We start from the raw sequence: 25,380 nt of genomic DNA, 5'->3' as shown, positions 1-25,380 counted from the left end.
TATTAATAACTTTTCATAAAATTCGAACGGACGTGGCCGCCATTTTGGATTTCATGGAAAAGTATAAAAACCTTTTGCACGCCCCAATTTTTGTCCAATGTTTACCAAATTTGGCAAAGATGATCTTTAGACCCAGTTTCACAAAAGCAATTAGAAGAAATTTCAATTTTCAAAAACGTTTGTTCGGTAGAGACGATCAAAAGCGGTGGCGAAGCCGCCAAACGAGGCGCAAGAGCATATCTCAGCAACCATTTGCGCGATTGTCACCAAACTTGGGTTCCATCGTTCCCATGAGGAGCAGAGGAGGCCTGCAGTGTTATACCAGAAAAATAACTTTGAACTATCAGTACTCTTGAACGCAAACATATATTTCAACCAAACTTGGTGTGTTGCATGAGTGCAACAGGTTGTTGTGACTTAATTGTTGAACAAGTGCTATGGAGGCCATGTCCTGCTCTGGACTGCTTGGCCCCTCCATTGCTGCTTGCAGCTATATTTTGTGGCCAAGCCGCGAAGCGGCGAAGCCACTTAAGTGTTTCTACCTTTTCTTATTATTATTACACTTCTTCTGCCATTGGAGTCTAAGGCAGCCCCTAGAACCGTATGGTTAAAAGTTGTGAATTTTGGCACACTCATTAAGCACAGTCCCCTCTTTATATTCACCAAGTTTCATGTCTCTCATTGTAGCACTCTAGCGCCACCAACTGGTCAAAGTTGGACTTGTGTTTACACACGTAACTTTTGAACCGTATGACCGATTTTCAGAAATGAGGTACCGTTGGATTCCCTGGATCGAGACGAGTTCAACACACCCTATGACGTCAATTTCCGGTTATATAGATTTTCCGCCATTTCCGGTTTTAGCAAAAACCTTTGAAAGCCTACTCCTCCTACAATTTTTCTTCAATCTTCCCCAGAATTGGAACACATCATCGTAAGAGCAACCCTCATAGAATTTATCCAAAGATTTTTGATTTTCAAAACCGTTTGTTCGGTACAGCCAATCAAAATCGGCAGCAAAGACACCAAACAGGAAGTTGGGTCATATCTCAGCCAATCCTTGAGAAATCAACACCAAACTTGGTATGATGACTCGGAACCCTCATCTGAGGATGTCCAAACAATTTGGTGTCATGTGATCACTGGGCGTGGCCGCAGGATGCAAAAATGTGTTTTGGCTAATAACTGTTGATTCGTTTGCCTTTATTAAGTGATTCCTTTGTCTCATGATATCTTGGGACATCCCGTGTGTGACACATGATAACTTGTGATAACAGCCGAATTGATGCGGCCGCCATTTTGAATTACTGAAAAAACGTTTTTTCTGTACTCCTCCTACAAATGTTTTCCAATCTTCACCAAATTTGGCAGAGATCATCTTCAGACCAAGCCTCACAAAAGCCATCATATGTTTTTTGGATTTTCAAAACCGTTTGCCCGGTACGGCCAATCAAAATGTGCCGTTAAGCCAGCAAACAGGAAGTTGGGTCGTATCTCAGCAAATCTTTGATGGATTCGCACCAAACTTGTTGCGTGTACTCGTAACCCTCTTCTGAGGATGTACAACATGTTTTATGGGTCATTCGATTGCTTGGCCACCTCATTGCTGCTTGCAGCTATATTTATTATTATACTTCTTAAGACTGGGTGTCTATGGCAGGCCCTAGAAGCGCTTGGTCGAAAGTTGTGAAATTTGGCACACTCATTAGAGACAGTCCCCTGGTCCAATTCACAAAGTTTCATGTCCCATACTTGGGCACTCTAGCGCCACCAATGGGTCAAAGTTGGACTTGTGTTTACACACGCAACTTTTGAACCGTATGACCCATTTTCAAAAATGAGGTACCATTGGATTCCCTGGACCAAGACGAGTTCAACGCACCCTATGGGGTCAATTTCCGGTTATATAGATTTTCCGCTATTTCCGGTTTTATCAAAAACCTTTGAAATCCTACTCCTCCTACAATCTTTGTCAAATCTTCTTCAAAATTACCAGATATGCTCTTCAGACCAAGCCGCACAAAAGTTATGGTAGAGCATTTTGATACCCACAACCGTTTGTCCGTGACAGCCAATCAAAATCAGCAGAAAAGCCACCAAACAGGAAGTGAAGTCATATATCAGCAGTTGTTTGAGGCAGTGAAACTAAATTTGGTACGCCGCCTCGGAACCTTATTCTGAGGATGTCCTCCAAAGATTGTGTCATGTGACTAAAAGGACGCGTGGCCGGAAGCATAAACGTGTTTACGCTAATAACTGTTGAAGTGTTTACCTTAATAAAGTAATTTCTTTGTCTGTAGATGTCTTGTGAGATATCAAGCCTGACTATTAATAACTTTTCATAAAATTCGAACGGACGTGGCCGCCATTTTGGATTTCATGGAAAAGTATAAAAACCTTTTGCACGCCCCAATTTTTGTCCAATGTTTACCAAATTTGGCAAAGATGATCTTTAGACCCAGTTTCACAAAAGCAATCAGAAGAAATTTCAATTTTCAAAAACGTTTGTTCGGTAGAGACGATCAAAAGCGGTGGCGAAGCCGCCAAACGAGGCGCAAGAGCATATCTCAGCAACCATTTGCGCGATTGTCACCAAACTTGGGTTCCATCGTTCCCATGAGGAGCAGAGGAGGCCTGCAGTGTTATACCAGAAAAATAACTTTGAACTATCAGTACTCTTGAACGTAAGCATATATTTCAACCAAACTTGGTGTGTTGCATGAGTGCAACAGGTTGTTGTGACTTAATTGTTGCACAAGTGCTATGGAGGCCATGTCCTGCTCTGGACTGCTTGGCCCCTCCATTGCTGCTTGCAGCTATATTTATTATTATTATTATTATTATACTTCTTAAGACTGGGTGTCTATGGCAGGCCCTAGAAGCGCTTGGTCGAAAGTTGTGAAATTTGGCACACTCATTGGGGACAGTCCCCTGGTCCAATTCACAAAGTTTCATGTCCCATACTCGGGCACTCTAGCGCCACCAATGGGTCAAAGTTGGAGTTGTGTTTACACACGCAACTTTTAAACCGTATGACCCATTTTCAAAAATGAGGTACCATTGGATTCCCTGGATCAAGCCGAATTCAATGCACACCATGGCGTCAATTTCCGGTTTATAGATTTTCCGCTATTTCCGGTTTTATCAAAAACCTTTGAAAGCCTACTCCTCCTACAATCTTTGTCAAATCTTCTTCAAAATTACCAGATATGCTCTTCAGACCAAGCCGCACAAAAGTTATGGTAGAGCATTTTGATCCCCACAACCGTTTGTCCGTGACAGCCAATCAAAATCAGCAGAAAAGCCACCAAACAGGAAGTGAAGTCATATCTCAGCAGTTGTTTGAGGCAGTGAAACTAAATTTGGTACGCCGCCTCGGAACCTTATTCTGAGGATGTCCTCCAAAGATTGTGTCATGTGACTAAAAGGGGGCGTGGCCGGAAGCATAAACGTGTTTTGGCTAATAACTGTTGAAGTGTGTACCTTAATAAAGTAATTTATTTGTCTCTTGATGTCTTGTGAGATATCAAGCCTGACTATTAATAATTTTTCATAAAATTCGACTGGACGTGGCCGCCATTTTGGATTTCATGGAAAAGTGTAAAAACCTTTTGCACGCCCCAATTTTTGTCCAATGTTTACCAAATTTGGCAAAGATGATCTTTAGACCCAGTTTCACAAAAGCAATCAGATGGATTTTCAATTTTCAAAAACGTTTGTTCAGTAGACACGATCAAAAGCGATGGCGAAGCCGCCAAACGAGGCGCAAGAGCATATCTCAGCAACCATTTGCGCGATTGTCACCAAACTTGGGTTCCATCGTTCCCATGAGGAGCAGAGGAGGCCTGCAGTGTTATACCAGAAAAATAACTTTGAACTCTTAGTACTCTTGAACGCAAACATATTTCAACCAAACTTGGTGTGTTGCATGAGTGCAACAGGTTGTTGTGACTTAATTGTTGCACAAGTGCTATGGAAGCCATGTCCTGCTCTGGACTGCTTGGCCCCTCCATTGCTGCTTGCAGCTATATTTAGCTATTGTTATTGTTAGTATTATTATTATTATTATTATTATTATTATACTTCTTAAGACTGGGTGTCTATGGCAGGCCCTAGAAGCGCTTGGTCGAAAGTTGTGAAATTTGGCACACTCATTGGGGACAGTCCCCTGGTCCAATTCACAAAGTTTCATGTCCCATACTCGGGCACTCTAGCGCCACCAATGGGTCAAAGTTGGAGTTGTGTTTACACACGCAACTTTTAAACCGTATGACCCATTTTAAAAAATGAGGTACCATTGGATTCCCTGGATCAAGCCGAATTCAATGCACACCATGGCGTCAATTTCCGGTTTATAGATTTTCCGCTATTTCCGGTTTTATCAAAAACCTTTGAAAGCCTACTCCTCCTACAATCTTTGTCAAATCTTCTTCAAAATTACCAGATATGCTCTTCAGACCAAGCCGCACAAAAGTTATGGTAGAGCATTTTGATCCCCACAACCGTTTGTCCGTGACAGCCAATCAAAATCAGCAGAAAAGCCACCAAACAGGAAGTGAAGTCATATCTCAGCAGTTGTTTGAGGCAGTGAAACTAAATTTGGTACGCCGCCTCGGAACCTTATTCTGAGGATGTCCTCCAAAGATTGTGTCATGTGACTAAAAGGGGGCGTGGCCGGAAGCATAAACGTGTTTTGGCTAATAACTGTTGAAGTGTGTACCTTAATAAAGTAATTTATTTGTCTCTTGATGTCTTGTGAGATATCAAGCCTGACTATTAATAATTTTTCATAAAATTCGACTGGACGTGGCCGCCATTTTGGATTTCATGGAAAAGTGTAAAAACCTTTTGCACGCCCCAATTTTTGTCCAATGTTTACCAAATTTGGCAAAGATGATCTTTAGACCCAGTTTCACAAAAGCAATCAGATGGATTTTCAATTTTCAAAAACGTTTGTTCAGTAGACACGATCAAAAGCGATGGCGAAGCCGCCAAACGAGGCGCAAGAGCATATCTCAGCAACCATTTGCGCGATTGTCACCAAACTTGGGTTCCATCGTTCCCAAGAGGAGCAGAGGAGGCCTGCAGTGTTATACCAGAAAAATAACTTTGAACTCTTAGTACTCTTGAACGCAAACATATTTCAACCAAACTTGGTGTGTTGCATGAGTGCAACAGGTTGTTGTGACTTAATTGTTGCACAAGTGCTATGGAAGCCATGTCCTGCTCTGGACTGCTTGGCCCCTCCATTGCTGCTTGCAGCTATATTTAGGGGCCAAGCAGCGAAGCTGCGAGGCACCTATTGTTATTGTTAGTATTATTATTATTATTATTATTATTATTATTATTATTATTATTATACTTCTTAAGACTGGGTGTCTATGGCAGGCCCTAGAAGCGCTTGGTCGAAAGTTGTGAAATTTGGCACACTCATTGGGGACAGTCCCCTGGTCCAATTCACAAAGTTTCATGTCCCATACTCGGGCACTCTAGCGCCACCAATGGGTCAAAGTTGGAGTTGTGTTTACACACGCAACTTTTAAACCGTATGACCCATTTAAAAAAATGAGGTACCATTGGATTCCCTGGATCAAGCCGAATTCAATGCACACCATGGCGTCAATTTCCGGTTTATAGATTTTCCGCTATTTCCGGTTTTATCAAAAACCTTTGAAAGCCTACTCCTCCTACAATCTTTGTCAAATCTTCTTCAAAATTACCAGATATGCTCTTCAGACCAAGCCGCACAAAAGTTATGGTAGAGCATTTTGATCCCCACAACCGTTTGTCCGTGACAGCCAATCAAAATCAGCAGAAAAGCCACCAAACAGGAAGTGAAGTCATATCTCAGCAGTTGTTTGAGGCAGTGAAACTAAATTTGGTACGCCGCCTCGGAACCTTATTCTGAGGATGTCCTCCAAAGATTGTGTCATGTGACTAAAAGGGGGCGTGGCCGGAAGCATAAACGTGTTTTGGCTAATAACTGTTGAAGTGTGTACCTTAATAAAGTAATTTATTTGTCTCTTGATGTCTTGTGAGATATCAAGCCTGACTATTAATAATTTTTCATAAAATTCGACTGGACGTGGCCGCCATTTTGGATTTCATGGAAAAGTGTAAAAACCTTTTGCACGCCCCAATTTTTGTCCAATGTTTACCAAATTTGGCAAAGATGATCTTTAGACCCAGTTTCACAAAAGCAATCAGATGGATTTTCAATTTTCAAAAACGTTTGTTCGGTAGACACGATCAAAAGCGATGGCGAAGCCGCCAAACGAGGCGCAAGAGCATATCTCAGCAACCATTTGCGCGATTGTCACCAAACTTGGGTTCCATCGTTCCCATGAGGAGCAGAGGAGGCCTGCAGTGTTATACCAGAAAAATAACTTTGAACTCTTAGTACTCTTGAACGCAAACATATTTCAACCAAACTTGGTGTGTTGCATGAGTGCAACAGGTTGTTGTGACTTAATTGTTGCACAAGTGCTATGGAAGCCATGTCCTGCTCTGGACTGCTTGGCCCCTCCATTGCTGCTTGCAGCTATATTTAGGGGCCAAGCAGCGAAGCTGCGAGGCACCTATTGTTATTGTTAGTATTATTATTATTATTATTATTATTATTATTATTATTATTATTATACTTCTTAAGACTGGGTGTCTATGGCAGGCCCTAGAAGCGCTTGGTCGAAAGTTGTGAAATTTGGCACACTCATTGGGGACAGTCCCCTGGTCCAATTCACAAAGTTTCATGTCCCATACTCGGGCACTCTAGCGCCACCAATGGGTCAAAGTTAGAGTTGTGTTTACACACGCAACTTTTAAACCGTATGACCCATTTTAAAAAATGAGGTACCATTGGATTCCCTGGATCAAGCCGAATTCAATGCACACCATGGCGTCAATTTCCGGTTTATAGATTTTCCGCTTTTTCCGGTTTTATCAAAAACCTTTGAAAGCCTACTCCTCCTACAATCTTTGTCAAATCTTCTTCAAAATTACCAGATATGCTCTTCAGACCAAGCCGCACAAAAGTTATGGTAGAGCATTTTGATACCCACAACCGTTTGTCCGTGACAGCCAATCAAAATCAGCAGAAAAGCCACCAAACAGGAAGTGAAGTCATATCTCAGCAGTTGTTTGAGGCAGTGAAACTAAATTTGGTAGGCCGCCTCGGAAACTTATTCTGAGGATGTCCTCCAAAGATTGTGTCATGTGACTAAAAGGGGGCGTGGCCGGAAGCATAAACGTGTTTTGGCTAATAACTGTTGAAGTGTTTACCTTAATAAAGTAATTTATTTGTCTGTTGATGTCTTGTGAGATATCAAGCCTGACTATTAATAACTTTTCATAAAATTCGAACGGACGTGGCCGCCATTTTGGATTTCATGGAAAAGTATAAAAACCTTTTGCACGCCCCAATTTTTGTCCAATGTTTACCAAATTTGGCAAAGATGATCTTTAGATCCAGTTTCACAAAAGCAATCAGAAGAATTTTCAATTTTCAAAAACGTTTGTTCGGTAGAGACGATCAAAAGCGGTGGCGAAGCCGCCAAACGAGGCGCAAGAGCATATCTCAGCAACCATTTGCGCGATTGTCACCAAACTTGGGTTCCATCGTTCCCATGAGGAGCAGAGGAGGCCTGCAGTGTTATACCAGAAAAATAACTTTGAACTATCAGTACTCTTGAACGCAAACATATATTTCAACCAAACTTGGTGTGTTGCATGAGTGCAACAGGTTGTTGTGACTTAATTGTTGCACAAGTGCTATGGAGGCCATGTCCTGCTCTGGACTGCTTGGCCCCTCCATTGCTGCTTGCAGCTATATTTATTATTACACTTCTTCTGCCATTGGAGTCTATGGCAGCCCCTAGAACCGTATGGTAAAAAGTTGTGAAATTTGGCACACTCATTAAGCACAGTCCCCTCTTTATATTCACCAAGTTTCATGTGTCCCATTGGAGCACTCTAGCGCCACCAACGGGTCAAAGTTGGACTTGTGTTTACACACGTAACTTTTGAACCGTATGACCGATTTTCAAAAATGAGGTACCATTGGATTCCCTGGGTCAAGACGAGTTCAACACACCCTATGACGTCAATTTCCGGTTATATAGATTTTCCGCCATTTCCGGTTTTATCGAAAACCTTTGAAAGCCTACTCCTCCTACAATTTTTCTTTAATCTTCCCCAGAATTGGCACACATCATCGTCAGAGCAACCCTCACAGAACTTATCCAAAGATTTTTGATTTTCAAAACCGTTTGTCCGGTACAGCCAATCAAAATCGGCAGCAAAGACACCAAACAGGAAGTTGGGTCATATCTCAGCCAATCCTTGAGAAATCAACACCAAACTTGGTATGATGACTCAGAACCCTCATCTGAGGATGTCCAAACAATTTGGTGTCATGTGATCACTGGGCGTGTGGCAAAAATGTGTTTTGGCCAATAACTGTTGATTCGTTTGCCTTTATTAAGTGATTCCTTTGTCTCATGATATCTTGGGACATCCCGTGTGTGACACATGATAACTTGTGATAACAGCCGAATTGATGCGGCCGCCATTTTGAATTACTGAAAAAACGTTTTTTCTGTACTCCTCCTACAAATGTTTTCCAATCTTCACCAAATTTGGCAGAGATCATCTTCAGACCAAGCCTCACAAAAGCCATCATATGTTTTTTGGATTTTCAAAACCGTTTGCCCGGTACGGCCAATCAAAATGTGCCGTTAAGCCAGCAAACAGGAAGTTGGGTCGTATCTCAGCAAATCTTTGATGGATTCACACCAAACTTGTTGCGTGTACTCGTAACCCTCTTCTGAGGATGTACAACATGTTTTATGGGTCATTCGACTGCTTGGCCACCTCATTGCTGCTTGCAGCTATATTTTTGGAATATTATGGTTACAATATGTAAAATGAAAATAATTTCCGGAAGAGCATGTACATATGGAATGTAATGCAAAGATTGTAACATATTCATTTGGCACTTTTATTCAAAGCAACATACAGAGGGAGATTTGAACCTATTGATCTACAGTTAATGCTCTAACCACTAAGCTGTATCCCTCTGTAAAGGGATTTCTGTCAATTTTTCAGCGCTTTCCAATCTCATTCAATAAACTTTTAATATTGAGCAGAGACCATGCTGGGCTTCTAGTCTCCATTTAATATTACTTTTATCACTCTGATGTGGACAACAGTGGAATGGAGTTTAGATGGGATGAATGGCAATGGATGGCAATGGATAAAAGCAACAGTAATGTTATAAACCACTTTAAATACGGTAGTTAGATTGCTTATTTCTCCCTATGGTGTCTGGAATAGGCTATATTGTTTCATTGTCTTATCTTATTGTTTTTGCTACATGCCAAAACAAAACAATGACCTAAGTGGAATGGCTTTTTCACAGTAAAACATTGCATGATTCCATCATCCATTACTTTCTTCTCTGGTAACAAAACTTTTAAGAATTTTGAGATAAAAAAAACACACCAACAAAAAAACTAAACAAGCTTGGCTGTTGGCACAAGGCAGTTGACTGATTTGCGGTTAACTAGCTTCTGACGCGTCAAATCCCAGACTTCTGTTTCTTCAACGTCAACATTATCTCCTGCCCCACTGTTCCCATTAACCTTCCCCGTAACAGCAATGTGTTGAATCTGGAGGGAAAATATTGTCATTGCTGTAATAACATACTTCAGGCCAAAACTTTTGTAATTGTGCAGTAATTCACTTTTAAAATACTGCGGACCTAGACCAAAAATATACCTAGAACGAAATCCCGCTCTACTAAAGGTAAACCTAACCCTTTTGGTGGGTCATGTTTCAGCCCACCAACCTCGTTTCAAACGTAGGATAACAATAAAGATTGTTACTCTGTGGCATAAGATAACAGATGTAAACAAAGCAAGCAAATAAGCGTGTGTCTTTAAGGGATATACAGTATTGAACCTCAAGAATTCCATTCAAAATGGCCGCTGGAGTGGGAGAATTGCAGTGAGTCTACAAAAAAACTTAATTTAAAATGATTGAACTTCTATGATCATAGATTCCAATGTACATTTTAAAAAGAAAAACTGTACAACAACGTTGGGAATGACTGGAAAGTTATAATGGATCGTTCGCTAATTACATGTAAATTTTATTTATGTGAAGCAGATTAGCCACAGGCAATCCAAATTAGGTAAGTAGCGAGCTAGCTAGTTAGCTAGCTATCTAGGCTCATTATCTCAGTCTATGTGCTTCAAGAGAGGTTGCAGACATTCAGAACGAGTCTCTTGAGCTCACTAGCCAGCTAACATTGTTTTTTCAAACGAATGCTGTGTTTAGCAACATAGCTAACTGTAGTTCAATAGCTAGCCCCCGGTTATCTAGTATCATGACTTTTTTCACACTGCTCTATTACTACTTATCTCGAACTAGCTACAGTGTTTTGTTGTCCCCCTGTCTAACCTGTACTTTAATAGGAAAACCTTTAAAACCTAGCCAGCCAAGTTAGTTTGAAAAATAGACGTTGTAATATTGACTTGGCTATCCATTATCAATTGAAACCTATGAAATATGCCTCTTGTTTAGCTGATTTCAATGGTGATGTGGCTTGTCTGGTGCGCCATGCAGTCTAGTATTATGAACCTTTGTGAGGTTCCTTGCCCTGAAAATACTTGAGGTAACGATAGTTGCCTGATGTTCTGTAGTCCTACACACCTTAACCGGGGAGGTTCAGTTCTTGTTGAGATTCGATTTGTAAAATTGAGATCGGTCATTTGAGGCAGAATTGGAAAATAATTTCATCTACCACAATATTTAAACATATCAGTGTTGGGTTTTATTCAGTCTTACTCGTTTTTTGTGGTGTATATATAGTCACGACTGACAACGTATTTAAACTGCACAAACAGACCAGGTCAGAGTCTGAAGTTAGGGGTACTGTAGGAAATGTTGGTAGTGTATTATGGTCAATTGCTTAATTGCTTTGGTAGTTTGTGTGCTTTGCCCCGGGACTGTGGATTAAGGTTGACAGGTGATTTATATAAAACCTAAACGTTTTTTTGGACCCTACTGAATGTATAAGGATCAGGAGAAAAATGCATTATTCTATCTTCTAGGTGGTGATGGTGTAAAGTGGTTCCTTTGTTACAGTCCAGCATGGACAGCTTCTTTAAGGCTGCTGTGTGTGACCTGGACAAGTTGTTGGATGACTTTGAGCTCAACACAGGTGAGTACAGTATTAGCCAAATAGCGTGTGTGTGTGTGGGGGGGGGGTTATGTTTTTTGTTTTGTATTTTCAATTAGCACATGATATGCTGTCTAATAATTTTAAGCGGAATACATTACTGAATGGAAGGTGCACATTGTACTTTGGAGTTAATAAGTAAGCAATGTAACTGTAATTGACTGGCCTATCTCTAACTTCTTCTTTTCCTCATTCACTTTATTTCCAGAGGATATTGACTGCAAATCTGTGTCCCTCATGTCCCCTGCCTACCCGTTCTCCTCACTAAGCTCTCAGTGTTTTCCTTCAGCCCCTCCCACAATCCCACAAGCCCTCCCTGACCTAAACACGTTACACTATGGATGTGCCCCTACCTGTCCTGACTCAAGCTGCCCTGACCCTGCCCCCGGAAACAGTCCCAGCCCTGGAGAGTGCGAAGCCAAAGGCCGGCCCCTCACTGGGGTAGACCTGCTCTCATCTGTGGACGGCAGGACAGCAGGAGCAAAAATCTCTGCACCTCCCTGCCCCGACAGATCCCTGAAACCTGTATGTGACCTTGTGAGTGATACAGGTTCCGCCAATCTTATTAGAGCAAACAGTCACAATGTTTTTGGAGAATTGGACTTGGCAGAGAGGCAGCTGGAGGAAGATGGGGAGCTGCTGGTGGACTTTGACAGCCCGGCACTGACTTTACCTGCAGAAGAGGTTGTGGGACAGGGCTTTGGCCCTGGTCACAGAGAGAGCGAAGGGACGGAGAACGCTGCCAGGAAAGAGGGGTTCTTGGATATGGGTCCCCGGGAGACAATGGTGGGGTACTCTTTCTCTCTCAGCCTGCTGGATGTGATTCTCCCAGCTACAGCAGAGATGGCCAGTGAGCCCTCTCCAAGCCGCTCTCAGTCGGCAGACAGACAGGATGAGGATGAAGAGGTGGCCCAAATCAACCAGCTCCTCGATGATTCGCCTGACCACCTCAACCAATCAGGTGTCCCCTCCCTTTCCACAAGCACCCAAAAAGAAGACACACCCACCTCCGATGTTCTCCCTGAGGCCTGCGAGACAGAAGTCGGATCAAAAGAGTACCCCAAGCTCACCGAAGCGCAGGATCTGCAAGATCCTGCACCCTTCAGCCCCTCAGCTGAGAGAGAGCCGATGGGCCTCTCCTGCCTGCCCATGGCTGTGTCGATGTGTGGGGCCCTGGTGACCCTGAAAAACCCGGAGGAGGAAGTGGAAAGACCGTCAGGGGACGGAACCGAGACTGAACTAGCTGAGAGTCTAGAGGCAGAGTCCCTTCCTGCCTCTGAAGTCATCGAGGATATTCCGGCAGAGAGGGTGAATGCAGTAGACAGTCCCAGCCCAGGTGCTACCTCTGACAACCCCGTACCACGACCAGAAAATCTAGAGGTAGATTTAGTGCCAATGTGCCAGGGAGACCTAGCCCCCCTTGTCTCACAAGCGACACTGGAGGTCAGTGTTTCCCCAGTGAAGGAGGAGCTGCCGCCTGGTGCTTCTGCACCGAGCTGTCCTCACTCCCCTCCTTCCGAGGCCAGCCCAGGTGACCCCCCTGAGTTTGGGTTCGAGTATCTGCCCGAAAGTGACCAGGCGGGCCTGCTGGTGACGGACGAAGAGCTGGACGCCTTCCTTCAGGGCCAGGGCCGGATGGTGGCGGGGGAAGGGATCAGCCACTGCGGGCGCTCGTCGGAGTGGACCCAAGATGAGGGATTCTCCGAGCTGAACGGGGACCTGGAGGACAGGCTGGTGGAGGAGGAGCTGAGGAGCTGCAGCCAGGGACCAGGAGAGCGGCTGGAGAATCTGGCCTCGCCAGAGAGCGACCGTGTTCTTCTGGGGGAGGAAAACTTGAACCAAGGTGCCTCCACACCCTCCCAGGACCCACCTACCCCCGACCGGGCGGAACTGACCGTCCACGACGTGAGCAACAGCCACCCCCAGCCCAGTCTCAGCCCTGACTCCCAGCCATGCTATGGTGGTGCCAGACCCAAACAGCTACCGTGTCAACCCCCTAGATCTCCCCCAGCAGCAGGAGAAGGAGAAGACCTTCACGGGCCCAGCAGCCTTACCGACAACCAGAGCATTGTACAGGATTGGGGGGAAAGCCACCCGTCTCCTACCAGCCCTAACCCCGCAGAGGAAGCCTCCAGCACCACAGATCCCGGTTCTGTGAACTCCCCTCAGGAGCACTACGAGAGCAGGGTGGGGTATGACGAGCTCTCGGAGCCCCCGCCCTACCCCGGGGAGCTCCCTGGGGAGGGGACCCGGGCTGGGGATGAGCAGGAGGCAGAGGGTCTGGGGTGCAGGCAGCCCCCCTGGTTGCCAGACTCGGAGGCTCCCAATTGCATGAACTGCTCCCAGAGGTTCACCTTCACCAAGAGGAGGCATCACTGCCGGGCCTGTGGGAAGGTATGCCGGCGTCATACAAAGTTTCTGCACTTTTTGTTTTTGCTCCTTGACAGAGTGAATGGTCCATGGCTGTGTAGTATCGTTGGCCAATCAAGTTTTTTTTTTAAAGTTTTTTTCTCCCTGAGATTGTGTAATCTACCTCAGCGGGTTTGTCCTAATAGATTTCCTTTCAGTTTGTTGTCCTCACCCATACACTTAACGACACTCATCATGTGACCGTTCAGCAGATGCGTCACTCCTGCAGGCGCTATGGCCGATATATGTTGTGCTGCTCCCCATCTAAATATAGCGCACACTCAGAGAGAGTGCGTGAGTCAGCAGTTCTTTTTCCAGCTCCTGTATAGATCTCGGCTCCCTCCTCGGGTCTTAAGTCGGAGCTGAGGCGTTTAGATCCAATTATTTCAAATGGCATCCAAGATTAATCTTGGGGAGTTTTATTCTAATCCACAACAGTGTACCGCTCTCCATGAAGATATATATTTTTTTTAATAAGTAGTAGTTTGTGCAAATTCATTCTTTCTTTTCCAGTCAGACAAACCCAGATCATTTACTGATCTTTTTCGTCTGTTTTAAGGGGCGGGTCAGTAAAACCCATTACATTCTGTGGTCAAAGTGCTTGTTTAAAGACATCACATGAATCACTCATAGAAATGGGTCAATCTTTTTTTGCTCAGATGGTTGTGTGTTGTCAAATCACGACCGCCCTCTCTCCCCTGCAGGTGTACTGCGCCGTGTGCTGCAACAGGAGATGCCGGCTAAAGTACCTGGACAAAGAGGCCCGCGTGTGCGTCCTCTGCTACGAGACCATACACAAAAGTAAGAGCCGTTTATTTGTTGGCGTGTGTTGTCTTCTCAGACTGTGGCCGGCTGAGCCATCATATGACATAGTCGGTTCCTTGAACAGTATGAAAGGAAATGGCTACGTCGACTGCGTAATGTAAACAAACCAGTGACACTTGTCGTTCTCAAATATCTATAAAGCACTCCATAGGTTGCTGAGATGAGCCAAAAACGGTTATTGACTTTTCTACATGATGCCTTTTTTTTGTTGCTACTCCTGTGTGCCACTTAACATCTGACTATAGAACTCTCACTAGAACTGCCTCTCCTATTAATTGAGCCTTTGTAATCTCCATTTCATGGCATATTGAGAGACATGAGGGACCTTTTTATATAAAGAGTGACTCCCTGACATCGTTTGGCCATCCCCTCAGCTGAATGCGCTCTATCTGTGTGTGACGACGTTTCATTGTCTGCTCCGTCGGCTATGAAAGGAGGCTCTGATGTCTGGCATACTCCGCCAGTCACAAGGTCTCCACTCAGCCGGCAAGGACTTTTTTTCCTTTTCTTTTTTTCTTTGGCCTTTAATCCGATAACACCGAGGCAAACAAGTCTGGCTAAGGGCTCCCACTTGTGCGGCTGTGGGTGTGCGTGACGCGCCGCGTGCGACGGCGCGTTCACCAGCCACGACAGCACCGGGGGGGGGGAATCGCTCACACAGCGATTCCCCCCCCCGGTGCTGTCGTGTTCTGGCTTTTTCCTTGCTCTCGTGATGGAGCGGCACCAGGGTTTCACTGAAGGACACTGAGCTGCTCAGAGACGAATATCACCGTGCAGATGAAACACCCAAGGAGCTCCGTGTCAGCAAATCCTCTCCAGCTGGAAAGGAACAATGTGTGTTTTTCCGTCGGTTGTCCAACTGATCACGTGGCCAAATGTGTACCATTTCTACAAGGCTGCTTGAACGCACCGATGACGAAACACTCTCTTGCCTCTCGGAAACCTATTACGGACAGTGCGGTGAATGCTGCGGAAAAGCGGGGGGGTGGGGGGGAAGCTAAAAGAGGGGACAGAGATTGAAGGAGGTAGATGGGGGGGAAAAGGAGTTATTGCCGGACGGCGGTGTGTGTCCTTGACTGTGTAGGGCACTGGAGCCACCTGACGCAGTGAGCACGTGACGTGTGCACACACGCACGCGCACGCACAGCTCCTTGCATACCGTTGGGCAGGAGTGTGTGTGGAGTGGGAGCTTAAGAGGCACTCTGTGCACTTTTCTCAGGACGGTGAGGGCCGTGATATGATGCTTCCTTCCTCCTCCTCCCACTCTCTTTTTCTCTCTCTTTTTCTCTCTCTTTTTCTCTCTCTTTCTCTCTCTTTTTCTCTCTCTCTCTCTCTCTCTCTCTCTCTCTCTCTCTCTCTCTCTCTCTCTCTCTCTCTCTCTCTCTCTCTCTCTCTCTCTCTCTCTCTCTCTCTCTCTCTCTCTCTCAATATTTTCATTGCTATGAAGAGCGGTCTGCGATGCTTGCTGTACGCACCTCTGGCTGGAGTCTGAAGCCTAAGCTGCTAACGGGCTACTTACACAGTCAACATAAGAGCCTCGCAAAGTATTATTGTCAACCATTGAGCGATTGCCAAGGATTTTGCTCACCAATGTTGGCTAGAAAGAGAGTTGACCTCTGATTATGGTAGTGGGGATGAAGGGGAGAGCGCTGAGATGAAAACAAGGTAAGGTCTGACTTCTTAATGAACGAGTCAGGTGCTTGGGTTCTAAAGCGTCTCTTTGTGATACTGTTGCATGCAACAAGGATCTTGTTGACGTGATCTCGAATGCACCTTTTAGTATTTCGATCCCCAGTGACACATGGGCACGCACACAATCCAGGTCAGCCCTCCGTCTCGCTCGATGGGGCTGGGCTTGTTTTGGTACGTGCTCTTGAGGACGTTCTTTTCATGCCATGTCATTCTCATCCCAGATCAAGGTGACTACACTGTGTCTTTTGACTTAGTATGGCTTTATAATCCAAATAGTCCTGTTCCTGCATTTATACAGGAAGGAAAATGAAATAAAATAAAACCATAACTTTGTTGTGTGTACATGTTGCAATTTTAAAGCTTTTAAATGTTGAATCGTATATCCATATGCAAGTTATGATCTGATAAATACTGAGGAGGTGTTTATTTTTGTTTCTCCTCATGTCTGTTATTTGTTGTTCTGAAGTAAGCAGGACCTGGATGGCTCCGGTACCACCAGGTCGATAAAGATCTATGATGCTTAATCAATATAATGCAGGCCAGAGCCGAGTCAGCACTTTGAGTGAGTGAGCAAGCGAGCAATATTGGGTGTCTTGACTCGGTCACGGCATGTTTCCCTGGAATCTGGAAAGTCTCTCTCCATCACGTGATGCCTCGCTCTCGCCGCTCTCCCGTATACCCACTCATGCCCATAGAAAGATGTCCTCAATGATTCATTTGTACGTCCGTTTGTTTTATTCATGCTCTAATAATATCTTATTAAAGGAAAGGAAGTGAGAAGCAGCATTGTGATGCATGAAAACTCACCCCCCCCCCGCTTCTTTTCTCTCCATCTCTTCCCCTTTAACCGCCCCCAGCCCAGGCCTTGGAGCGTATGATGAGTCCCACGGGTTCGAGCCCGAACCCCAACGTCCCATCTGAGTACTGCAGCACCATCCCCCCCTTGCAGCAGGCCCGCGCCGCGGGCACCCTGAACTCCCCCCCGCCCACCGTCATGGTGCCCGTCTCTGTGCTCAAACACCCCAGCAACGACGGTAAACACAAACAAACCCCTCGCATCACAGACGACCACGATCCGTTTTTTGACCACTAGGGAGCCATATATGTATGTCAATGAAATGAACCAGAAATTGTGCTTGCGTCACACGCACACACTGTTTCAGCGCTTGCGTCTTTGTGCGCGTCAGGTTGCCCTCGGGAGCAGAAGCACGTGTGGTTTGCTGACGGCATTCTCCCCAATGGGGAGGTGGCAGACACCACCAAGCTGTCGGTAACGGGCCGAAGGTGCTCGCAGGAGTCCAGCCCCATCACCCCAGACCCCCCCATGGTGAGAGAGCACACATGCCAACATGGCTTTTCCCCTGACCCGCCACCCAAACAATGTTGACATCTTCTATAAATTGAAAACAGTAGACACACATTTCTGTTCAGTTCTCGTCCATCGACGGGGATGTTTTCTTTTTTAGTTGCATGTTTTTTTTCTTTTCTTCTTCTGTCTTGTTTTAAATGGTCACAAATCCATCTTTGCCAGGTTGGTTCTTCTGGGTCAGAGGCAGACGTTGCAGGTGGAGCCCCGCCCTCTGAGGCCCTGGGGCCAGCGGAGGTGTTGCGCCCCCCAGTGTCAGGGCCTTGGGACTACGCCTTGTTGTGTGGCGTGGGGGAATACATCCAGAGGTGCCCCAGTCTGCTCCCCGATGACGAAGAGGGTCTGCCACCTCTACTCATCACCACCGGAGAGACTGACAGTGGAGGTGTGTTGTCGCCAGGGTGTATTTGCATATGTAGTTGTTTATGAGTGTGTGCGTGCGTGTGTGTATTCTTGGCTTTCTTCCTGTGCTCGTGTATGCTGACGTCCAAGACTTACTCTGCACATTGAAATTTGGAACATCAGCTTCTGTTCTGCCAACAGACTTGCTGGTGGAGGAGCGTCCGGCCCCTTGCCAGATCCTTCTGCTATTGGAGGAGGGAGGACCCCGCCCTCTGACCTTCGTCCTTAATGCCAACCTGCTGGTCAATGTCAAACTGGTCACCTGTGAGTGCAGCACCCCTGACCCAAAATCCCCCCCACACACACACACACACACACACACACACACACACACACCTTCCCCCCTGGACCCAATCCCAAAACTTTCCACTCCTCACTTTTGTACTGGGAAGAAACCAGCTGGGCCCAGTCTTTATTTTATTGTACATTTTATTTAATTCTAATTCCACTTAGTACTGCTAGTTTATGTACCCTTAGTATAGATAGTCCACATATTTAAATTTTAGGTCCCTATATGTTAATTGTATGCACCTTCTTGCCAAAGCAAATTCCTTGTCTGTGCAAACTTTCATGGCGAATAAATCCCATTCTGATTCTTGACATGTGTATCCTTACTGTGTGTCTCTGTGTTGCCTGTCAGACTGCAGTCGGCGCTGCTGGTGTTTTGGCTCCAGTGGCCTGCAGGCACTGGGCCAGAGAGAGATGGTGTTTGTGTTGGAGTGTCTGCCAGAGGAGAGAGCTGTGCCTAAAGACCTGTTCACGCTCTATCTCAACATCTACCAGGACGCTCAGAAAGGTGAGACGCACACAGAAACACACACACACATTCTCCCCAACAACCATGATGTCACGCTGGCGCGCCAACGTTGAGAAAGGCTTAACCCTCTCCGCTTCCTCTTCCTACAGGGAAGTTTGTGGAGGAACTGGGCAACGTGACGTTCACCGTCAGCTTCCTCGGCAGCAAGGAGCATGGAGGGATGCTGTTCTTCTCCCCGTCCTGCCAGCCCCTGGAAGGCCTCTGTCTGCCCCCGCAGCCCTTCCTCTGCGGCCTGCTCATCCAGAGGCTGGAGGTGCCCTGGGCTAAAGTCTTCCCCCTGCGGCTGCTGCTGCGGCTTGGGGCCGAACACCACGGTGTGTGGGCTGGTCGGTTGGCACTTCCTTGTCTGCCGCGATGGCTCGACCGTTAAGATGCGACAGCTGTTTGTACGCGTAAGACCGTTTGTCCGGCTGGGAACTCATGGGCTTCCCGATGAGATGGTCCTTTTCTGTGTTTTCTTTCAGTTTACCCCAGCACGCTAGTCAGCATCCGCTTCCGCGAGTCCGTGTACAGAGAGACGGGACACACCATCATGAATCTGCTGGCCGTAAGTATCAAGCACACGCATACAGCCACTTCAGCAATGGAGGTGTCAACAATTGTTTTGTTTTTTTCTTCCTGTGGGGTGGAGGTTAGTGCTTTTCACTGCCCTCAAGCGGCGGTCAGTTGCCGCATGTCAGGCTGATAGTGTGGTAGACCCGAGCTGTGTAAAGAGGGGGCCTTATGTGTCCCTCTCCTGGGGCTGTTACTCAGTCGTGCCCTGCAGGGTTCACCTCCAGGCCAGCCGGCTCCGAGATTACACACAGGCTGACTGAAAAATGCCAGTCTGCCGTCCTGGCTCAGAGAGTGCATCCTGTTGGAGCTCTGCCAGCAGGGCTGGACTGGGACAAAAAATAGGCCCTGGCATTTTTGGCCCAGGCGGCCCACACCCACCGTGACTGGTCAGACACATTCCTGATATGAGTTGCCTAGTGTTCTGCGTTCATGTGATAGTTTTGGATCCTTCAAGAAGGGTCTCAAGACTTATGTGTTGATCTTACACTTAAATAATTAATTAATTCTTAGAGTTATGATTTTTATTTGGTATAAAAAATATATACATATTGATATTTGATATTGTATTGTGATTATTACTATTTTGCTTAATATTGGCTTAGCAACTTTTAAAACTGTTTATTGTTAATTTAAATTATTGTAAGATTCATATTTTGTGGCTTTGGACAAAAGTGTCTGTTAAATACAATACAGAAACACACACACAGCCTCCCTCCTTTCCTGAGTCCCTGTTAATTTGCCTACTCCTTACCACATCGTCAACTACTCTTTCTTACATCTTTTCCTCACTCGCTCCAATGGCCCTGTCATGGTCACTCTCCTCCTCGGCTTCTTCCCTGACTATGTTTCGGCCTCTCTGAGACAGCCACCTCTCCTCCTTCCTCTACAGGTAATGCTGATGTTGAAGCAGCTAAAGCCCCCCCCAAACATGTTCGAAATTTTAGCAAATTTTGTGGCATTCACCTGTAGATTTAAAAAAAATCTTTTTCTCCCTTAACATTCCTGCGCCTCCCTTGCGCTTTGGTGGTCGTTTCTCCATTTTAGCGATGCTAAACTTTAACGATGCTAAACCAGCATATGCATTAGCCAACAGCTCGTGTCTCAAGGCCTGCGGGAGGCGATATTATGATTCAGGGGAAGGGGGTTCCTTGATTTTATTGGGTCAGGCCAGTGCCAATAAAGAAAATTAACCAATGGGCCGCTGTCAGTTCTCTATGGGCCGGCCCGAAAAAAAGAAAAGAAAAAAAAACTATAAATTATATCGGCGATTCGGCCCAAAAATGCGTCGGCCCACCGGGAAAATGCCCGGTATGCCAGATGGCCAGTCCAGCCCTGTCTTCCAGTATGTCTTTATAAGGTTTTAAGCTACACTGGGTCACACGACGCCTCTGAAGCTAAAGAAATTGTGTGTCTCTGTGTGTGTGTGTGTGTGTGTGTGTGTGCACATCTGTGTGTGTCCATCCACAGGACCTTAGGAACTACCAGTACAGCCTTCCAGCTGTGGAAGGCCTGAGGATCCACATGGAGATGGGCCATAGCTACATCGACATTCCCAAGAGCAGGTTCAGCCAGGTAAGAAGGCTTCTCTGTGTACTCACGTCCACCTGCGGACACCATGTACAAATGCATTTAAACTCCATAGTTAAGATTTTCTTTATTTAACCAGATGCTAAAGGTGGTGAACGCCTCCAATGAGCACGTCATCAGTGTTGGCGCCACCCTTAGCTCCGAGGCCGACTCCCACCTGGTGTGCTTCCAAAACGAGGAGGGGAACTACCAGACCCAGGCCAACAGCATGCCAGGCAAGACTCGCACAGGTTGGTGCCAGCAGACCCACACATCCATGGCAGTACCTCCCTAACTGCAGGTTCCTGGTCAGGGACAAAAAACCAAAGCTCCAGTCTAAGCACAAGTTAAGACCAAAGCTAAGTCAGTCCTAGACTAACACAGTCTGGGGCTGGGTTGGACTAAAAGATTAAAACAAACTGTGTTTGTCTTTAATCACTGCTTTATACAATCATTTGACGTTGTCAATAGAGATCTCTGTTATCTGCACCAGAAGTCATTTACTTTCACGGAATGAGCCTGACCTGCTGATCTTCATGGTGTTTTGGTGTGTGTCTGTCGTGTTCTAGTGACGGGAGCGAGCTTTGTGGTGTTCAATGGAGCCCTGAAAGCCTCCTCAGGCTTCATCGCCAAGTCCAGCATTGTGGAAGGTATCCCTGTCTTTCCTCCAACTAAGAGACAAGCTTCTTTGCCATCACTAGCGAACATCTTTCCGAACTACATCTTTTCGATATACACACTCCCCTCTGTGTGTCTGTCAGATGGTCTCATGGTGCAGATCCCTCCGGAGACCATGGAAGCACTGCGCACAGCCTTGAGGGAGCAGACGGACTTCCACATCCCGTGCGGGAAGACAGACGGCACGGAGGTCCGGGACAAAGTCACCGTCCGCTGGGTGGACTGGGCGGCTCCCGTCAACACGGGGTAAGGGCACCGGCTGTACCCTCCCGAGACCAATCAGACCCCCTGTCACATGCAAGGTGCGCACCGCTGATGTGTGTGTGTGTGTGTGTGCTTGCTTCGACAGCGTGACCAGCAGGGTGGACGGGAGGTCGATGGAAGGGATCCACAGCATGAGGATGCAGCAGGAGACAGAGTTCCTGTCCGAAGGGCACGCCATCAGATGCACTGAGGTTTGTCTCGCAAAACTCTTAAACCAGGGTCAGACGGAAGAGGTTATTAACAGCAATTGGGTGAAACGAGACTTCTTCCAAGACCCTCAACCTACTATTACACAACTGTGTGTTTGTATGGGTGTAGACTGACTGTGTGTGTGTGTGTCTCCCACCAGGTGTTTTACCTGTTGAAGACCGCAGACAGCTCCTTGGCGGCAGTGCTGCCCACATGCAGTGTGTTCCAGAGGGAGATGGCGCTGGCCAGCTGTAGCGCCCTCACCCCCCACCTCGCCGTGCTCACGGCCAGAGGAATCAACTCACTCTCCCTCCGGGTCTCTACCAACACCGACATGGTGAATAAACACGACTCACATCCATGCACTAATGTTGTCGTTCCGAGTAAGGATTTCACATGGTGTTTATCGAGAGCATGGGTTCTCCAATCCTGGTCCTCCAAGGCCGCTGTACTGCATGTTTTAGAACCCTGATCTAGAGTGTAAAGTACGAATGGCTAATGGATAATGTGTGCATCTGATAACGTGTGTGTGTGTGTGTCCCAGGTGGAGTACCAGGCTGGCTCAGGAGGCAGGCTCCTTCCCCAGCGCTACATGAACGAGCTGGACAGCGCCCTTATTCCCGTCATTCACGGAGGCACTGCCAGTGTACCACAGATAGCCATGGATATAGAGTTCATCTTCTACATAACACACTGCATCTAACACGCACACACACACACATGCACACACATTCCTTCCCACACTCATCAGCACTCGGCCACGCATCATAAACGGATGACCGAGCGCACAGGAAGAGGCACTGAAGACCTGATTGTTGTTGAGAGGAAGTGAACAACTAATGAAACACTCCAGTCTTTGGATACATGAGTCAACCACATATTGACACGACTGACTGTAAGACTAAACCATAAATAACGGGGCTCTGTGTCACAGTCTCTACAGCCAGAGGTGTGTCTGCGTGCACGTGCACAGCACGGGCTGTGAAATTGCTTTTGTGATATGCTGCTTGTTTTTCCGCCATTGCGGAAACATCTGGAGATCTTTATGTTCCAGGGTCACCAAAGCTGCTTTACTCAAAGCTGCCAAACACTAAACATTGATAACCAACCAACCAACCAACCAAAAAAAAAAAAAAAACTGAAGATCACCTGACTCTTGTATTCTATTATCTTCCTGCTCTGCCTTCATGGCTTCCTGCTGGCCTCCCAGTCTTGAAGCATCTGTGAATGTTTCAACAGACCACTTCTCCTCTCTCTCTCTTTTTCTCTCTCTCTTTCTCTCTGAAGACATATTTATTGCATATTTATAACAATGTCACAGTAACAGACAATTGAATGGTAATGAAGCAAACAACCTAATGTCAGACATGAGATGGAGATGAACTTGACATGGTGCAGTGTTCCCCTATATGAACCGTTGCTGTGAACTATAATTATTAGTGTTGTGAGTGGTCATGAAGGATTTTCCAGTCATAGCTTCTCCAGCAAGCCCATGGGTTCTAGAATCAGGTCTCTTGTTTGTTACAGAGTGCAGTTTCCTGTCTTGTCTGATGGTTTTATGTGTTGTAAGTGGAGGAAGGGGGAGGGGTACACTTCCTATGATGTGTTTGTCCAACTGTATATAAATGATATGCACATAGAAACTATCAGAGCTTTTTTTTTTTTCTTCAGCTTAAAGAAATATTTTTCGAACTGTTCCGTAATATGGAATAAAAAGTTCATATTTTTGATAGGCTATTAAGTCACTGCAGTTGTAGTGCAAAAAGTTCTGTTTTGCCATGACGGGCAAAATAAGGACCATACCCATAGAGGGTCTAGAAACCAGACACAATAATGCAAGACATCATAATTGATTCCATTTTTTTTTTTTTTACTTGTGAAGGTATTTCATTTGCAGGTCCAGCCAGCTGCTAGTCCTAGGCTATTGGGAAACTGTACTAAAGTTCCTTTGACTAGCATGCAGCCCAGATATCCTCTAGCAACTCCATGGATGATACTACTGGCCACTTATGGAAGTGAAATTGTTCATTACGAATTTACATACGTTTGTAGATTTTGTTTTTCTTCAGTACCTGAGTTTCTCCTTTTATTGCACTGCACTGCTTCATGGGAGTTGAAGTGTCCAATGCTGAACTCAGAACAGTGAAATTAACTTGGTGTGATTTTGAGACTCCTGTTTATGTTACTGGTGACTTCACCTGCTGATTTTTGATCAGAGATTTGCCACGGGTCATCCCTTATCACAATGTCCTTTGCCGCAGCAGTTCAATAACTGTGCTGAATGTCTTTGCAAGGCAGTACAGTTTGATTGTGATGAACCGATTTTATAGTGCTTTAAACACAGATGTATCCAGTCAATACACAAATTTCCGGTGTTCTAATGCACTTTAAATGGTGGTGAGGGAACTGCCCAGGTGTCCTGGTGCTACAACACATGGAAGGGAGGGAGCGTTCCCGTATGGATCAAAACACCTCCATTCAAAGAATAAAATGATTGGCTCTCTTATATCGACCAAAGTAGCAGTCTCTGGGTGTATTTGCTGCCCACTATTTGTGCCTGATCTAGTATTAAAATGGAGGGCTTTTAGCTATGTTGTCTTAACCATTAATCTTTCTCCCATAATTACTGCAGAGTTTGTGCCCTTCTCATGCTGAAAAGTCGCCCTTCAAAGTTTGCACATGTATGCCCTATACCTGAAAAAGATCATTATTGGATGAGTTTGTAGAACTTGCCTGTACTAGTCCACAGTCTACTTTAATCCGACAACTTTGTTTGTGTTCAGGGCTACTTCCCAGATCTGTTGCGAGCAGTTGGTTCTGGTGTGAGATGGATATCTCTCTGGGATGGCAGCGTTTCATGTCTTGTCAGCCGCAAGCGGCTAATACGTTGACGTTCCAAGCAGGAGAGTTACTTACAGTTTTTAGATAATTCAGGATGGATTTTCTTTCTCCTGTGCAACTGGAGTACAATTTTACTGTTATGGGCGTTAACTTAAGGAATTATCTTTCACACTATTCGTGATTAATAGAACTTTCCATGAAGTTAAATAAAAAGTATTTTTATGCTTTTTAATAACTGTTTAATGATATTGTTTTGTGTAAATCACCTGTATTTATTCATGACCACCATCTTTAGTTGGTGACACCTGGTATCTGGGTTTTGGTGATCTCTTCAAATAATATTCATTTATAAATATGTATTTCATTTGTCGAGTAAAATCAAGTTTTATGCAGCCACTGTCTCAGTTTATAATAATGTGTGTTTTCATCCCAAGTGAAATACAGGGTGGGATGTGTACCTTGATTTGCTGTCAAATGCTCTACCAGAGAGCATTGGTTAGTTGCCCTAACTTGGCGTGGGACCTTTGGAGATATGCC

The 25,380-nt window shown here is 45.6% G+C and overlaps 1 protein-coding gene across 2 annotated transcripts; it reads left to right on the top strand.

Annotated features, from left to right (window-relative positions):
- Nucleotides 1-9,957: 9,957 nt before the first annotated feature.
- zfyve16 (zinc finger, FYVE domain containing 16) lies at nucleotides 9,958-25,236 on the top strand. 2 transcript variants are annotated; one of them, XM_062483846.1, is made up of 18 exons: nucleotides 9,958-10,002; nucleotides 11,112-11,221; nucleotides 11,448-13,633; nucleotides 14,353-14,449; nucleotides 17,023-17,199; nucleotides 17,353-17,492; nucleotides 17,697-17,916; nucleotides 18,075-18,197; nucleotides 18,574-18,729; nucleotides 18,840-19,064; nucleotides 19,215-19,297; nucleotides 20,773-20,877; nucleotides 20,972-21,122; nucleotides 21,441-21,521; nucleotides 21,633-21,795; nucleotides 21,899-22,004; nucleotides 22,163-22,339; nucleotides 22,547-25,236. In XM_062483846.1, exons 2-18 carry the CDS (start codon nucleotides 11,152-11,154, stop codon nucleotides 22,703-22,705), a joined length of 4,419 nt encoding a protein of 1,472 aa, XP_062339830.1. In that variant the 5' UTR covers nucleotides 9,958-10,002; nucleotides 11,112-11,151; the 3' UTR covers nucleotides 22,706-25,236. The 2 variants fall into 2 exon arrangements, with proteins under 2 accessions (XP_062339830.1, XP_062339831.1); XM_062483847.1 differs by lacking the exon at nucleotides 9,958-10,002 and adding an exon at nucleotides 10,171-10,189.
- Nucleotides 25,237-25,380: the final 144 nt, after the last annotated feature.

This window comes from Osmerus eperlanus, chromosome 18 (genome assembly GCF_963692335.1).
Source record: "Osmerus eperlanus chromosome 18, fOsmEpe2.1, whole genome shotgun sequence".
Classification (NCBI taxonomy): Eukaryota; Metazoa; Chordata; class Actinopteri; order Osmeriformes; family Osmeridae; genus Osmerus; species Osmerus eperlanus.
Note: the sequence above shows the minus strand (reverse complement) of the source record. Positions and strands in the feature narration are given on the sequence as shown.

Coding starts and splice junctions, on each gene's coding strand:
- zfyve16 (XM_062483846.1), top strand. CDS start 11,152: ATGGACAGCTTCTTTAAGGCTGCTGTGTGTGACCTGGACAAGTTGTTG. Junction 17,917..18,074: donor CGGAGAGACTGACAGTGGAG/GTGTGTTGTCGC, acceptor TTCTGCCAACAG/ACTTGCTGGTGGAGGAGCGT. Junction 19,298..20,772: donor CCATCATGAATCTGCTGGCC/GTAAGTATCAAG, acceptor GTCCATCCACAG/GACCTTAGGAACTACCAGTA.